General features: G+C 47.4%; 1 protein-coding gene across 1 annotated transcript in view; it reads right to left on the minus strand.

Moving 5' to 3' along the window:
* Nucleotides 1-17,214, minus strand: part of PPP1R37 (protein phosphatase 1 regulatory subunit 37) — a 155,550-nt gene that overhangs the window by 65,254 nt on the left and 73,082 nt on the right. The window contains exon 5 of the mRNA XM_044988816.1: nucleotides 11,963-12,082. Within this exon, the coding sequence (XP_044844751.1) occupies nucleotides 11,963-12,082 (120 nt within the window). The remainder of the gene's footprint in view (nucleotides 1-11,962; nucleotides 12,083-17,214) is intronic.

The raw sequence follows: 17,214 nt of genomic DNA on the forward strand, positions 1-17,214 counted from the left end.
TTACATACAGATATATAGGGAAATGTATACAGCTGGGGAAAAAACAATCCTAAATTCGGAGCTCAGTTAGAGACTGGCCAGTTGCGGGGCAACTGAACCGATGCTGTACAGGGCCTTCACCTCCAATCACGCTATGTCAACATCTCTGTGTTCTCATTGGTACATTCTGAGGTAAATTAACTATTGTATTTTATATAACAAATTCCCACAGAGTTTTAAAGTTTCATCTGAGTAGCCTATTATAAAAATGCAATAAATTAATAAATAAAATCCACCATTACACAATTTCTCCCACATACCCCCAGAGATGACTCACATGGTCCAAGGGGAACCCATGAACTACAGTAAATGATGCATTCTCTGTGACAAAGTCATTAAATAAAGATTTGAGTACTTCACTAACCTCAGACAGAGGTTTTCAGTCTATTACAGGAGCGGGTGGGTGAGATTTTTGTGGCCTGCAATCTGCAAGAGGTCAGATTACATGATCATGATGGGCCCTTCTGCCCCCAAAGCCTATGAGTCATCATCAAGGCACTCCAGGGACCCAAAGTATGTTCCTATCATGCTTACGCCTTGATCCAGGCCTGGATACCAGAGTGATGAGCACAGAATATGTTTGTTCTGGTTTTTATGGTCTTTTAAGACTCCTCTGTTGCCCCCACACTCTAAGGCACAATGAACAATACTTGTGCCTCAAAAGAACTCTCAGTGGGGCCAATTTTGATCAGGCAATTTACACACTCAGTCTTGGGCTGAATTTCTGAAATCCTCACGGACAGGTGTGACAAAGTGGGATTTTTCCCCTTGTTATGTTGCATAGGAGTCTGGCATGTACTAATACTGTGTGTACCTCAGTTTCCCTGTGTACTGCACCAATGCCTAGGTGGTAGGAATTGGGTGTGTGACTTTTGCTGAGGCCCTTGGGGCCAGGTGAGGCTGCCCAGCTGCCAGCATGTAAGCTATGGCCGATGCCCTTTGTAACTTGAGAACCAGGAAGGAGATGTGACCAGGTGACATTTAGCCTGGGTAGCAGGACAAAGCCTGGGGGAGGAGCTATGGGAGAGTGGGAGGCCAGGCAGCAGGGTCCAAGGCAGTCTCCTGTTTGGGACTTGGAGTGGGGAGTCCAGGGCATCTGGCCCAGGGTCCCCACCCCCCAAGATGGGCGTGGCTGAAAGTTGCTAATTTCCATGCTAACAAGTTCTATTCTACGCTGTGTACCTGTCGACTAATAAACCTTCTGTTTTACTGGTGGTCTGAGAGTCACATTGACCGTGGAACTGGGGTGCAGAGCCCTTTGGCTTCCCCAGGAGCCCTGCTGAGGTGGACTCGCTGTGGGAAGCGCATGGTGAATGCTGAGGTCAGACACAGGAAGGCCAAAGCCACATAGGCTTCTTGCCCTGGCAACACTCAGTTAGAGACGGCATGCTATACCAGAGTCCTGACTGGCTGCATTTGGAGCAGTTCCAGAACATCGGCCTGGTGACTGTGACAACAGGTTTCTAGTAAGGAATCAAAATCTACAGAATATCCTAGAGTGTTTCCAGAGTTTATCCGTGACAGTTGTCCTCCATTGGGTGACAAGTGCCTGGTGTCTCTCCCAGCAAGGATGTTTCCCTAGAATCTGTCAGGTCTCCAGTCACATGGAATGGATCGTTGGACTGGGGTTTGAGAGACAAGTATTTCTGCCCCTTCCACATCTGGAATACCAGCTCCTTTCTTCTCTGAAACGAGTGGATTCCCAGTGGAATTAATCAGAGTTCCTAGTTTTGTAGGGCTATGTGTAATCCCCTCCGGCTGGACTCTGGATCTGAGAGGTGGTAAGAGTTGATGTAAATAGCTTCACAAAGGAAGCCATTTGCAGTGCATAAATTTCACTGGTCCTACAAACCCCAAGAACTATGCTATTCTTGCCTTATCTATTGGCATTTTATTAAACATATGTACAGATATAGAACATATCAGTAATAGCAGGGACTTTTTAATCTTTATCTGCCTCAGCTCTGACCAATCCTTCTCCATATGGTTTGCATCTGAAAAATCTGGAGGCCATGATCAGCTGTTTCTCCTGGACATCAGCTTTTCCAGTAACTGAATGAAGATGCCTACTAAATACTAAAGTTGGCTGACAGAGAACAGAGGCATTGACTCTGAAGGAAGAAACATCATCATTTTCTTGCCTTTTGGTGCTGACATCCTGATAGCTCACTCATCTGGGCTAGAATGGCTCCAGAGAAGCAAGTTATTGCCCATGAGGCTTAAAGCCAAGGTTGCAACTTTTAATTGTTAGAAGCTCAACTTAGTTTTTCTTGTTGGCTCTTTGGGAAGACCCTGCTGGAAACACTCTTTTAGAATCAAGGATCTTACAGCATCTATTTTGGAAAGGGCAATTGAGACCGGGGTCCTAGTGTGGAGCCAGCTGTGGTCAGTCAATTAGGGTGAACTGCAAAGAATGGGGCAGACAATCCCCATAAAGCTGGTGGATATTCCAATACTTAAATTCACCAAACCAGCATAAAACAGCTTCTTTATTACCTTACTGGTTACTCAGAAGTCCAAACAACAGTTCTCTTAAAGTGATCCAGCCTCAGGCCTGCATCCTGATACCCACATCAAATATGAGGAAAATTTCTGTAAATCTTATTTCATCATATAAAAGAAAAGGTTCTATCAATCCTAAAGGACTGGACACATTACCTCCCAGGTTGATGCATGTTTCAGATCTTGCCCAAATACATGCTACAGACCATTCTTATTAACTAAACTAACATTTATTAAAAAACAAAAGAGAGGGAGTATGGTTAAAAGATCAGTATACATACAGACATGAGTTCAATTCATTGAGGTGCAGATTCATAGCATAGATTCAGAGCTTTGTAGTTGCAAAGAGTTCTTTCAGAAATAGTTCATAGTTTATAGTCCAATATGCAAATATCACATTCAGGGCGTACCAGCATAACCGGGACCTCAACCTTGCTACTCAAACTTCCCCTAAAGAAGCTTAAGCAGATCTGAGATGACAGAATCAGGACCCAATGATCTTTTATACAATTTCATGTCTTTTAACAAGTTGAAATTCCTCAGGGAACAAAAGGTAATTATAGGATGACTTTGAAGGAGGTCCATCACCAGGACTTAGCAATACGAATTAACATAAGGCCATTTGCTTGTTCCTCCACTATTCACAGTACATTTCAAAGAGAGATGAATACTGAGATATCCCGTGTTTACAATTCATTTACATGACAGGATGTTCTTTTGACTTCTGAATGATCAGAATACAGCATAGACTGGGACTGTTGATTACATTGTCCACCCTACTCATACATATGTAAATATTATGATACAAGAGGGCCAGGGAGCAGTGGGAGAATGGTAGAGGGGAAGTATATAAGCCCTAGGCTACTTAAGGTGTGGCTCCCTGAAGACTAGGGAGGGTTGCTACAGGTTAATTGGAGCCAACTGTAGTCAATTAAGGCCCTGTTAGCAACCTAATAAAACCCCCTGCTTCAGGGAGTCAGGGAAGAGGGAGGAAGGAGAGAGGACTGGAGCTTGGAAGATCAGAAAACCAGAGTAAGGGAGACCCTGCCCCAGCAGGGGAGGGAGACTCCCTCCCCCAGCGTCTAAGGACTGAAGGTACCCTACACCCAAGGGGGAAGAGGGTAAGGACTCGCAGGAGTTGAAAGGGGCTGGGACTCAGAGTAAGAAGCAAACCCAGACCCCTCCCCTGCTTCCCCCCTTTACCACCTTCCCAGGCCACTAGTGGGACCCTCGGTGCCCCAAGAGCAGGGGCAAGGGGTGGCATCTTAGCCCCCCACCAAGAAAAGCGCAGGACCCATCATACTACATCGGCCATCTTGTCACAATATGCAAAAACCCAAACATCACCTCCCCACATGTCTTCTGTGGGTTATTTATTTTGCAGGATGTTTAACCCTTTCTACTCATGCAGCACAGCAAAAAAGTCAGTTTTGTCCTTCAACAAGGCACAGAACTCTTGCGTTTGGCTGTTTAGACACTAGGGTTTGTTAGATTATTCCTGTTTTGTTTGAGGAGGTCTCTGAAATTAGGACTCAAAGGTGGCGTCCTTGTGCCTTTTTGGGAATTACTACTGAACTTTTTTCCTTCACATGTACTTTTGATCATGTCTGGACTACCTTCCCCTGCCCGCCTACCCCCATGGTGGAGAAAGAATATCCACACAGGGACATCCTTTTCTGACCAGAAAGCAGAATCATCTTGGACATCACCATCCTGCCTGTCATCCAGGCTCATAACCTGGTGTGAGTCGAAGCTGATGACATCTCCCCAGGTCCTCAAAACTAGGCTATGATTAAATCTTGGCAAATCTTTCTGCATAATATTTTAAAGACCTGGCCTTTCCTATGCAGCCACGCAGCTAAAATTCTCATCCAAGCTCTCATCATTTTTCTTCTCAATGACTACAACATCTTTCTCTATGGCTTTGAAAAATGCAAACTTACTCCACTCTTAGCCCTTCAAAATGCTACCGTAAAGATCATTTTCCTAGCTTGCCACTTTGACCACATCGCCCCTCTCTCTGCATGCTTCCACTAGCTCCCACGTCTCCATTACATCAAACAGAAGCGGCTTGCATTCACTGTCAGAGCCCTTCATGGTCAAACTCCACCTTACCTATCATCTCTCAATTTGCTATGGCCTACGCTTGCCTCCGATCAACCTGTGATGCTAGCCTCCACTGCTCATTTGTAAATATTTTGAAACAAACACCTTTCTTCTTTCTCCCATGCTGCCCCCTCACTATGGGAGGTGCTCCCCATAAACATCTGCTAAAGCTCCCTCACTATCCACCTTCAAATCACTCCTCAAAACTCTTTAAAAACAACTTGACAGTCAGACCACAGCCTATCATGCTGACCCATGTTGTCTCACTGGTTACTTGTACTCCCCATCTGTCTGTATCCATCTGTCTCCTGTCTTATATTTGGAGTGTAAAGCCCATGGGGCAGGGACTGCCTTCTGTACTGTTTGCACAGTGCCTATCACATTCGGGTCCTAGGCACTATGGTAATACTAATCATAAGCAAATAGCAGCAGCAGCAGCAACATCTAGGGATGGAATAGTCTTAGCTAGATCTCTTGTTTCATTTCTGATAACTACCCCTCCTCCATGCATGACATTGCTAGAAGGCGGGGGGGAGGGGCGCAACATTTCATCATCCACAGGATTTCTTAGGTCTTATGATGTGGGTTTCTTTTTTGTCTTTTGTTTGCTGGTTACAAGAAGTGTCTGGAGAGTGCTCATCACCGGTCCTCTAGTCTTCTGCTCCAACAGTGTGGACCCATGAGTGTTTGACTGGAGTGCTGAATTCCTTCTCTTGTCTAGTGAAGGGGGACTTATCTAGCCTCTCACACAGAAATCACCCCACAACACTACTTCAAGATGACTGTTTATAGGTGGAGCACTCAATAGATTTTCTGATTCATACATTTTATGGCCAGAATAGACCCTTATGTTTATCTAATCTGACCTGTATAATGAATTACTCAAAGTTCTGTATTAATATGCCTAGTAAGGAATCTATTTGACATGACTTGTTTTCTGTAAAACCATGCTAATTAGCACTAATTATGCCTTTAACTTTTCATTCTTTACTTATTATCTCTCTCATAACCTTTCCATGATTTTGCTCAGAATCAGTGTCTGACCAACTTACATTCCTCAGGCTAGAAGATGCAAAGGCACTTCTAGCTATTAGGTTTCATCTTTCTTCTTTTTCTGCATTATTGTCCACCAAGCTGTAGGAGGATGGGAGAGAACAGTAACAGGAACTCTCTAGCCAAACTAAAAAATGACCAAAATCCGCTGGAAAAGTAGGCATTTTTCCAAATACATACAAAGTTTCCTGCCATGACTGCATAGTTCTGACTCTATACAAGCAAGTCCTGGGAGAGAGTTTCACAGAAATAATACTTAGCCCCAGCTAAATCCAAAACTAAGAGGATGTAAGAAAATCCAGGGTAAGATTACCGGATATGGACAGAATGCAGAATGTACATGTGACAATTAATTTATGCTGGTTATAATGCACAGAATGCTCTACTATTGAGAGTTACAGGCGGAGCTGGTAGCCACCCCTAGATTTAGGTTTTCTAATACTTACTATAAAAGATTCTTGTAATTTTTTGAGACCACTTCAACATTGCCATTGTTTGCAGAAGGCCTTTGAAATTTGACAGAGAGAAAGTTCTTTCTTGGCAGAGTTATTAACTGTTAAATTACCATTTCTCTTCTGTTCCTTCCATTCCTCATGGAAATTAAGTATGTGAACAGGAACATTCTAAAGAGACAAGCCACTAAAACAGCAGCAGACACTTTACTAGGTGCTCCCAGAGCAGCTGTAGTGACAGGGAATATGTGCAGCTGCCTTTCACCTCTGGAGAATGGAGAGGGGAGCATGCCACAAACTAGATTCCCCTCAGTAACCCCACTGGTTCCAGCAGCGCTTTCCCTTTTGAAATAGCAGCCTTCTGCTGTTAGCTAATGTAGTACTCCTGGGGGGATTCTGCACCCATATGGGAGCGCAGAATTCATATGGCTCGCATTTATCTGTGCGCCCCCCAACACAGAAAAATGCAAAACTAAATCTGCTGGGGGACACGCGCCTCTTCCCCAGCACCCCAGGCAGCATGTCTGTTCCAGCATGACTGGTGCAGCCTCAGAGACGGGGGCTGGGCATGCGTGCCTGCATGATCACTGTCGGAGTTGGGGTCGGGGCTGGGCGTATGTGCGTGCCAACAAGCAAGAGAGAGACAGACAGAGAAAAAAAAAGACACACTGTCCCTCTCTCTTGCAACTGCAGCTCCCTGGCGTGTAAGGGTAGGGCTTTTTATTTTGCATGAGGCAGGCTACAGGCACAAATGAAGCAGCCTGCCTGAGTTAATTGATCTCATTCTCTGAGGCAGAAATGTAGCAGCCTGCCTATTGTTCCTATTGTTAGTTAACTGTTCCCATTCTCAGTCAATTCCCTCAGGAGCATTAAAAAGGTGAATGTTTTAAGGCCCCTACATTGCCAGAGTGATATAAAGGAGTTTTATTATAAATGACAGTAAGAGAATCCTCAGCTAGGAAGATCTCTGTGCTTTCTCGCCTTTTTTCCTGTGCCAAAGTGGCACAATCAGGTTAGATTACAGCTCAGGATTTATATTACTTACCCGTTTTAAAAGACTGAGGGCAAATAAAACATTTGCCAAGCAGTGAAAAAAATGTCAGGAGAATCAGAACCAAGCACTTCCCAAAGTACAGCGCCAGGTCCAGGACAATGATTAGCAAAACTGTACGACTTTCATGTGTGAAAGTCTGAGCAATTTAAAATGACAGTCTACTTTTTTTTTTTTTTTTTGCACTGTTTGGTGTTCTGTAATGTAATTTAAATGAAAATCCAGGATTATAACTGGAATGCAGGGCATTAGTTACCAAGTGTTTGTAACTTAACTTTCATGTGTTTAAGAAATGCTGAATAGTTAGTGACTTTTTTCTGTATTGTAGTTTAAATAAATTACCAAAACAATGAAACTAGTGTGATGATATTGCATTATTTTGACAGATAAAATATGCAGAATTTTGATTATTTTGGGGGGGGGGGGGCGCAGAATCTCCCCAGGAGTAGCTAATGTCGTTTTGTTTTTTTGTTGGTTCCCTGCCCCCCACCCCCCTTTTGCCCTCCCATAGATTCCAATGCCAGACAGGGCCATTCTGATCATATAGTATTGACCTCCTCTAAAACACAGACCACAGATTGGATTGATCCATCTTTCCTGGGGACCAGCACCACAGGAGAGGCCCCCAGGGCTGGTGGATGGCTGGATCACCCCTAAAGCCAGCATATCTCTGACCTCTCCCTCTATGGCCTGTGTTGTGTTGCCCGTTACTCTGAATGGGGAACACCTGATGGGAGGGCTGGCTCCCGTCTCCACCCAGTGGACAGCCCAGTTAGTGAGCCCAGGTCAGTTGTAAAACAGCTGTTGGTACGAATGCAGCATCTCTCTGATCTCTGCCTGCTAGGCAGGGGTTAGCTGGTCAGAGAGTGGAAAATGATTCCAGCAAGGGGCTGGCTCCGGTCTCAGGGAAGAGATCGACCAGGGGATCTTCCCCCTTCTTCCACTGGCCACATACGGCCAGTACCAGCCTCTCCCTGTCACAGTATGGCTTCATCATATTGAGCTGGTCCTCTCGGTGGCTGTAAGCCCAGTTGGGCAGTTCCACCACATCGTTCTCCTCATTCAGCTGCTTGATGACCTTGAAGGGCCTGTCCCAGGCAGCTTATTCTTTCTCACCTGGTCCCTGGTGCCATAGGCTAAGCGGTTGTACCAGACCTTCTGCTTCCGTTGGGCCCTGGCTAGGTTCTCCCTGGCGGGACCTATGAGCTCAGCGAGCTTTTCCTGGAAACTCAGTACATACTCCACTGATTCTCCATGGGAGAAGGCCTTCCCCTCCCATTCGTTCTTCACCAAATCCAGGGCCACTTTCTGAAAAGGCTCCTCTATGACATACAGGTGTCCCAAGGCTGATTTACCCTTGCCCCAGACCATTTGCACTTCTGGACAAGGCATCCCTGGTTGGCAGCTGTCCCGCCCTGGCTGTGGTTCCCCACACTCAGGTGGGGTCTCTAATCTCCCTGGGCTCAGCTTTGCCCCTGCTGTCCAAGTGAGGACAGGCAGTGAGCCTGCTGCTTTGCTCACAGCATCAGAGCCAGCATGAGCCTGCCCTGTGCAGGGAAACAGGGAGTATCTCTCTGTCCCACTCAGCTCCAGGGCTCTGGTTACAGACAGGCAGGTATCCTAAGCCTAGTAGCTCCTCCCCCTGCCAGCCAGGTAATTCACTGACCGCTTCCGTCTCCGCCGATTGGTTCCCTGGATTCAAATCCTCGGCTGTTACAGGAACAGGGCCTGGACCCTGTCCCAAACAGACACAGTCATTCCTCAACAGGAGGTCACAGCCGATATATTAGAGAACCCCAACTACCAGCCAGCCCAACCGCTCCTGTCTCTGCACAGGGATCTGGGCCATAGGCAGGGCGAGGGGCTTCATCCCTGGGACCTTCAACCAGGTCGCACTGCCCCTTAGCATCTGGTGAGGCTGCACCACCCAGGGTCTGACAACAGTTCTCTCTGTCCCAGGATCTTGCCACTCCAGGAATGTCTCCGCATTGACCAACACCTTCCGCTCCCACTGGGGATCTGAGGGGTCTGAGCCCAGGATAGTACATGCAGACATATATGCTGGGGCCAGGAGTGAGAGCCAGTCTGCCATCCCACCTATCTGGCTAAACAACTCTATGGCCTTGGGATCCAGGCAGGGGGCTAAACACCAGAGCCCTTCCACAGGGCCAGCCTCATTCCAATTGCCAGCCTTCCCAAAGGCCGCAAGACAGGTATCTATATCTCCCCCTCCTTCACCTGGGGCAGCAATTTAGGGTCCCTGCGGAATTGGCACCATGGGGTCCATCCAGGGGATGGGTCCCTCTGCCTCTCCGCTCCGCCAGCGCCAGTTCCTGCTGTTCTGCTTCATGCCTTCCCTAGCTCTCAGGGTCCCCTGACTCCTTCAAACTGAGCTCCAATTCCATCCACCTCAGATCCACCAACAGGGAGGAGACCCCCGGCTGGTCGGGGACACAGGTCTCCAGGACACCTGGCTGCTCCCAGCCTCTCTCATGGCTCCAGCTGGGTCAGGAACCGGCTCCTTAGAGCAATCCTGCTCTTCCAACTGAGCTATCAACTGTGCCTTAGTGAGCTTTCCAATCCGCAGCCGTCTCTCTCTGCACAGCTTCACAACGTCCTTCTTAAGGAGATGGTCATAGGCCATCTCCACACTGTTCCCAAGTGGTCACGGACTCACAGGCCTGTGCTCTCTCAGCTTCCCATGATCCCTGGGGAGGAACCCCTTCAATGGGACAGCCCTTCTTGGGGGTCCACCTCTCTCAGGGTTAAGCAATAGGCTCCTCCTGGAACCGCACCTCTCGGAGGCTCCAGCACGCCCGTCTAATCCCCTTTCATTTTACTGCTCCCCAGTCACTTACTGCAGGACGCTCTGTCCATGGGGTGCAGTTTATCCCACCACTGCCATCAGTTGTCACAGAGTCACCGGGGCGATGCTCTGGAAGCCAGTCAAGACTCTGGGGGAGCATGCCTCCTCTCAGAGCATACTATCTCCAAGGCAAGAGGCTTACACAGTTTCTACCTTCCTGGGTAGGACCTCACAGCATTCAGTATCCCCTTCCACACCGTGCGCTTCCTGCAGCGAGTCTGCCCGGGTGGGGCTCCTGGGGAAGCCAGAGAACCCTGCACCCCAACTCCGGAGTCAGATGTGACTCTCAGCCAGACAGTAAAACAGAAGGTTTATTAGTCGACAGGAAGACAGCGTAGGAGAGAACTTGTTAGCACAAAAATCAGTGACTTTCAGCCAAGTACGTCTTGTGGGGGAAGGGAGACCAGAGCCAGGGCTCTGGCCCTCCTCCTGTGCCCCAAGCCAGCCGAGACTGACTCGCTTCCAGCTGCCTGGCCCCTGTCCTGCCTGTTGCTCCTCCTCCGGCCTTTGTCTCGCTTCCCGCGCCAAGAGTCACCTGGTCGCATCCCCCTCCTGGGTCTCAGGTTATGAAGAGGCAGCCGTAGCACTGGTGTAGGCAGCTGGAGCAACCCCCGCAAAAGTCACACCTCCTTATTCCCACCACCTAGACATTGGTGCAATACACAGGGAAACTGAGGCACACACAGCATTCATGCAAAACAGTAAGACTCACATAGGCTCACACGCAACGTAACAAGGGAAAATCCCCACTTCGTCACACTCATCACCCACCATTTTTCCCCCGTGGGTGCTCCAGACCCGGAGCATCCATGGAGTCGGCGCCTATATTTCAGGAGCTCTGCCACTGACTTCCTGTGTGACCTTGGATAAATCACAATCTCATTTATTAAAAAAAAGGATAATACTTCCTATCGCCTACCCTTTATTAGTCTGTTCTTTCTAGTTTGTAAGCTCTTCTGGACAAGGCCTCTAGGTGCTAGTGTAATACAAATGAAAAAAGATCTCTTTCAAAGTACATTTCACGGGACTTTCATATTTCAGAATGAGCAGACAGGATAAGCATATCCCATGTCATTCCCACATGCCCAGTTACCATCTCATTAAGTAGAACACTATGCTGAAACATCTTACTAGGAAATATTTTCTTTTATAGTTAATGTTTGCACAAAGCAGATATTCACTTGTTACTATGATATACATTTAGTTTAAAAACCATCAGCCTTAGGCCTTGGCAATTTCCTTAAATGATGGAATGATAATTATCTGAAACATTTCCACATTTTGCCCCACTATGAAGTTACAGAGCAAAATCTTCTTAATAGGCCCACCTGGCACAAACAACAAGCAATGATCCCAAACCTCAGACACACAAACACTTCAGTGTGTTGTGCTTGGTTGGCAAAGAGCACACAGGCACTAAAGAAACTCCAGCTGGGGCACAACAGCCTCCCTGTTAAACACGAGTTTAAGGAAGCACTTCGTTCTGGCGTTCCGATTGCAGCACTGGCTACTCACTGAATTACCTTAACACTGCTCCCACTGACAGAGATTCAAGGACTTAGCTACAGTAACACAGGAACTCTAGTAAAGCTGGACAGAGAACCCAGATCTCCCAATCACAGTCCACAGCCATAAGCACAAGACAGTCCTTCCTCCGTCCCAGCACCCCAGCAAGCTACTAGTAGAAATCTCCCACTGTAGTTTAAAAAGCTACCTGTAATTTCTTGTATGCACATCCCTCCCTCCCCACCACACAGAAAATGGTTAGATTAACAGAGTTCCAACCGCATTAAAATCTAACCCTACACTAACTTGAAATCATGTTAGTACTACTGGGTGTTTACAAGCAGTAAATTAAACAGATGATAAAAATGTTCAAGAACTAACACAAACCTTTCTCATCATATGTGCAGCTGCCTGCCAGCCTCGGGTGCCGATGTGTTTGTTAAATGAGATGTTGAGGTGCGTTGCTGACTCATAATACTCAATCATGTCAAATAATGCTGAGGCACCCTGGAAAACAAAGAGAGGAAAAGACAAACTGTAAAGTTGACACAAGATTGTGGAGGCATTCAGCAGTGGCTCTGGAAAACAGTCACAGACATCAGCTTCTCATTTCCAGTAAGTCACCTGCACAGAACAATCCATGAAGCTAGCAGCTTGCTAATACATAGAGGGAGACCTGGAGAGAGAAAAAATGGTTACTAACCTTCTGTAACTATTGTTCTTTGAAATGTGTTGCTCATGTTCATTCCACTTGCACTTCTAGGGTGTAATGACTAAATTCAAGGAGTTACTGCCACAGGAATCTAGGACTGAGTTCTCAGCTCCAGTCAAAGAGGGCAGAGCAGTGGCAAAAATGTCCCTGCAAGCAGCATTAGATGTGGCGGACTCTACTGCATGAACCATAGCCTTGGCTGTGGTCATGAGGAGGTGCTCATGGCTGCAGGCCTCAGGCCTCCCATATGAAGTGCAGCGGACTATTCAGGACCTTCCTTTTGAGGGCATGTCTCTCTTTTCAGAGCAGATGGACTCTAAACTACACACAGAGCAAAGGATTCAAGAGTCACTCTAAAGTTCCTCAAACTACACATGCGGGCCCCATTGAGAAAGCACTTTAAGCCCCAGCCATTGCCCAATTTCTACCAGCCTCCATTGAGGCAGGATTACAGTAGGAGGCAGGGCCTAAGTAGGCCTTTTGATGGTACACCTGAGGATGGCATACCAGGACAGCGTCTGGATCCACTCTCACCAATTTTTATCAACTGGCTATCCCACTACTATTGGGCATAGTCCCACATCACCTCAGACTGCTGGGTGCTACGCACGATAGAACTGGTATACACCCTGCAGGTCAGTTCTTCCCCTCCTTCCTACCCTCTCTCTCCATCCCTCTTCAGGGACTCTTCTCACAAGCAACGTTTACTCCACAAAGTGCGAATGCTCCTGCAAGTGGGAGCAGTAAAGGAGGTTCCTCTGGAGCAAAGGGGCAGGGGGTTTTACTCCTGGTATTTCCTAATCCCAAAGGCCACTGGCAGTCTCAGACCCATCCTGGACCTGTGAAACCTCAACATATTCATGAAGAAGCTGAAGTCCTACATGGTCTCCTTGGTCACCATTATCGCATCTCTGTATTCAGGGGACTGGTATGCTGCTTTCGATTTGAAGGACGCCTACTTCCATATTTCAATCTTCCAAGGCCACAAAAATGCCTCCATTTCATGATGAACCAAGTGCACTACCAGTTCACTGTCAGCAGCCCCTCAGGTTTTCACAGAGTGTGTGGCAGCTGTCGCAGCCTTCTTGAGGAAGCAAAGGGTTCAGATTTACCCTTACCTTGTTGACCGGCTGGTCAAAGGTTGGTCCAAGGCCCAGGTGGAGGAAAATGTAAGGTTGATACTGTCAACCTTCAAAGAGTTAGGCCTGTTGACAAATATGCAGAAAACCGACACTTGTCAGTTAAAAGAATAGAATTTATAGGGGCGGTCCTCAACTTGGTCCAGGCCAGAGCATTACTTCCAGAGATCCAGTTCCAGGCCCTAGGCATGATCATAGAAAGCCTCAGACACCACACAACCACCACGGCAAGAGCCTGCCTAAAACTCCTGGGGCACATGGCCTCATGCACTTACGTGATGCACCATGCGAGATTATGACTCAGACCTCTCCAGGCTTAGCTAGCGTCAGTGTACCGGCTGGGACAAGATCGTTTGGACATGGTTGTCATAATTCCCCATTCAGTAATCACCACCCTCCTTTGATGGTTGGACCCAAGGGTAGTATGTGCAGATGTCCCCTTCTCGAGACCACATCTGGCGATATTTCTGGTCATTGACTCATCTGGGCTGAGTTGGGGGGGCTCATCTGGGGGTACGCAGAACCCAGGGCCTCTGTCCCAAGCAGAGCTCTCGCTGCACATCAACGTGAGGGAACTCAGAGAGGTGCACTTTGCCTGCCAAACATTCTAGCCCCACCTGGAAGGCAAATACGTATTGATACTTACAGACAACATGACAGCGATGTTCTATATGAACACACAGGATGGAGTGTGCTTCTCTCACCTATGCCAGGAAGCCCTTTGCCTGTGGGAATTCTGCATAACCCACTCAAACCACCTCAAAGCCTCCTATTTTCTGGGGGCACAGACTGAGATAGCAGATTGCCTAAGCAGATCTTTCTCCAATCACGAGTGGTGAATTCAATCAGAAATCATGAAGAACATTTTCCTGAGGTGGGGAGCTCCCCAGATAGACTTGTTTGCAATGAGACACAACAGGAAGCATCTGCAGTTCTGCTCCTGCCTGACTCACAGCCCGGGTTCGCTCACAGATACATTTCTTCTCCCTTGGAAGGACCATCTCTTTTATGAATTCCCTCCCATTCCGCTCATACACAAGGTCCTGCTGAAGGTCAGGAAGAAAGGCATGAACCTGATCCTGACAGCCATGGCCTGGCCACGTCAACACTGGTTCACCACCCTTCTGGACCTCCTGGTGGAATCAACGATCTGATCTCCCAGGATCATGTCCATCTATGAAATCTGACCCTCAAGTCCCTTCATCTCATGGCCTGGAAGCTCCACGGCTGAACCCCTTGGAGCTAGCATGCTCCAGGGCGGTTACAGAAGTCCTTGTAGGGAGCAGGAAACCGTCCACTACAGCTACATACCTGGCAGAGTGTAAAAGGTTCTCAATCTGGTCAGCGCAGAAAGGTGTTTCATCCACATGGTCATCAGTGCCATTAATTCTGGACTACTTACTACACCTGAAGCAGCAAATGCTATCGGTGTCATCAATTAGAGTCCACCTGGCTGCAATTTTGGCGTTTCACCCATGGATAAACAGCCGGTCCGTCTTTTGCAAACCTGATCTGTACTCATTTCCTCAAATGCCTGGATAGACTATATCCCCAAATACGACAATCAATCCCACTCTGGGATCTCAACCTGATATTATTGAGGCTCATGGGTTCCCCATTCAAGCCCTTGGCAACGTGTTCTCTCCTCTACTTGTCCTGAAATGTGGCACTTCTGGTGGCCATTACTTCGGACAGAAGGGTCTCAGAGATTAGGGCTCTGACTTCAGAACCTCCTTACACTGTATTCTTCAAGGACAAGGTCCAGCTGAGCTCTCACCCAATCTTCCTCCCGAAGACGGTTTCGCAATTCCATAGTAACCAGGACATATTCCTTCTGGTTTTCTATCTGAAATCACATGCCAATTGCCAGGAGCAAAGGCTTCACTCACTAGATGTCAGATATGCGCTTGCCTTCTACGTAGAAAGGAGTAAGCCATTTAGGAAGACTACTCAGCTTTTTGAGGCGGTGGCAGACAGGATGAAAGGTTTCCCAATCATAGCCAACAGGATTTAATTGTGGCTCACCTCTTGTATCTGCATGTGCTACGACCTGGCAAAAGTCCTTGCTCTGACCCTGATAGCACACTCCATGAGGGAACAAGCGTCCTCAGCTGCTTTTTGGAACAGATTCCCATCCAGAATATCTGAAGTGCAGCAATCTGGTCTTCGGTCCACACCTTTGTGACTCACTATGCCATCACTCAGTAGGCCAGAGACAATGCTGGATTTGGCAGAATCATGCTACATTCTGCTTGCCATTGAACTCCAAACCATCCTCCTACATCTGCTTGGGAGTCATCTACATTGGAATGGATATGAGCAAGCACTCGAAGAAGAAAAACAGTTACTAACCTTCCGTTAACTGTTGTCCTTCGAGATGTGTGGCTGGCTCGTGTCCATTCCAGAATCCACCCTCATACTCCTCTGTCGGAGTTAGCTGGCAAGAAGGAACTAAGAGGGTGGCAGGACTACATATATCAGCATTATAAGGGCACAACTCCAGGGGGCACCAGGGCCTACCTGAAGGATACCACTGAGGGAAAAGCTTTCCAGCGGCGTTGCACGCAGCACGCACATGCCTACATTGGAATGGATATGAGCAAGCACTCAAAGAAGAGCCCCACTGTGACGGGATCCCCAAGGTGCAGTCTGGGATTGTGGCAATAATGTGCCCCCTTAACTCTCCAGCCTGGGGTGTCTGACACAATGCTTTGCTAGTGACAAGCAGCAAATCCTTCCAGGCACTGTTATAACTCAGCACAACCGCATGTGGAGCCTCACACCCAGCTGGATTGCATGCATGTTCCCAGAGCCACTCATGAATCACGCAGAGAAAGGCACCAGCCAAATCCCCCCAGCTCCCAGCCTTGTACTTCAGGAATATACCATCTTGCACTGCTCAAGACAAGCAGTGCAAGTTTCTGAATTGGTTCCCCATTCCATCAATGGAAAGTGGATATACACCAGCCTTTGTAAACCTGAGCAGATTTACCAAACACTTCAGGCAACTTAACGGTAAAGATAAACGGTAAAAAAAGTTTGACTACAAAAAATAGATTAAGTGACAAGCAAGAAGTCAGAAGGAAGGCAGTGTGTACATGAACCACTGCAATAATTACTGTCATGGTTGTAAGTCAACTTAACATAGGTTGACTTAAATTTCTAGGGTAAACATGCCCTGCGAAGGAAGCTTTCGCTATCAAGTTGGCTCCCTGAGGTATAATGTTCTAGGTAGTCCCCTTTCCCTAGTCATAAACCATGAGTCCTTGTACAGGGTACACGCCATGAAGGACTCAAACCCCCGGATTACATGCTGGTATCTAGCCCTCCAGCTCTATAGCGTCTGGGTGTAGTACCAAGCAGAGAGAGAGCATACAATGTGGATTTTTTTCTTCCCCAGGGACATGCTCAAGCAAGAAATCATTCTGGTTTTGGAAGGGAGGTATGTGATTGAACACACCTCCATCCCACTGGTGGCAAGGCTAAGAAGTATTCCTGCACTCAGGTAGTGCCAATCAGGCACACCTGCAGAATATGCACCACCGGGAGAATTGGAGCTTAAAAGAGACTGTCCACACAAAAAAATGAAGTTCTCCCAGAAGCAAGGAGGTTGCCAGGGACAGCTAGTGAGCTCTGGCAGCAAGTGCAGCTCAGCTTGGGGCAGTTTCTAATTGCAACGTTGTCTAAGTAAAGTATAACCATGCAAATCATTACAGCTACCACTGTTACATAGTTGCAACGAATCTTATACAAAGTGTATCACATGGCCAGACAGGGTTAAGCATCCT

Source organism: Mauremys mutica, chromosome 15 (assembly GCF_020497125.1).
Source record: "Mauremys mutica isolate MM-2020 ecotype Southern chromosome 15, ASM2049712v1, whole genome shotgun sequence".
Lineage (NCBI taxonomy): Eukaryota > Metazoa > Chordata > Testudines > Geoemydidae > Mauremys > Mauremys mutica.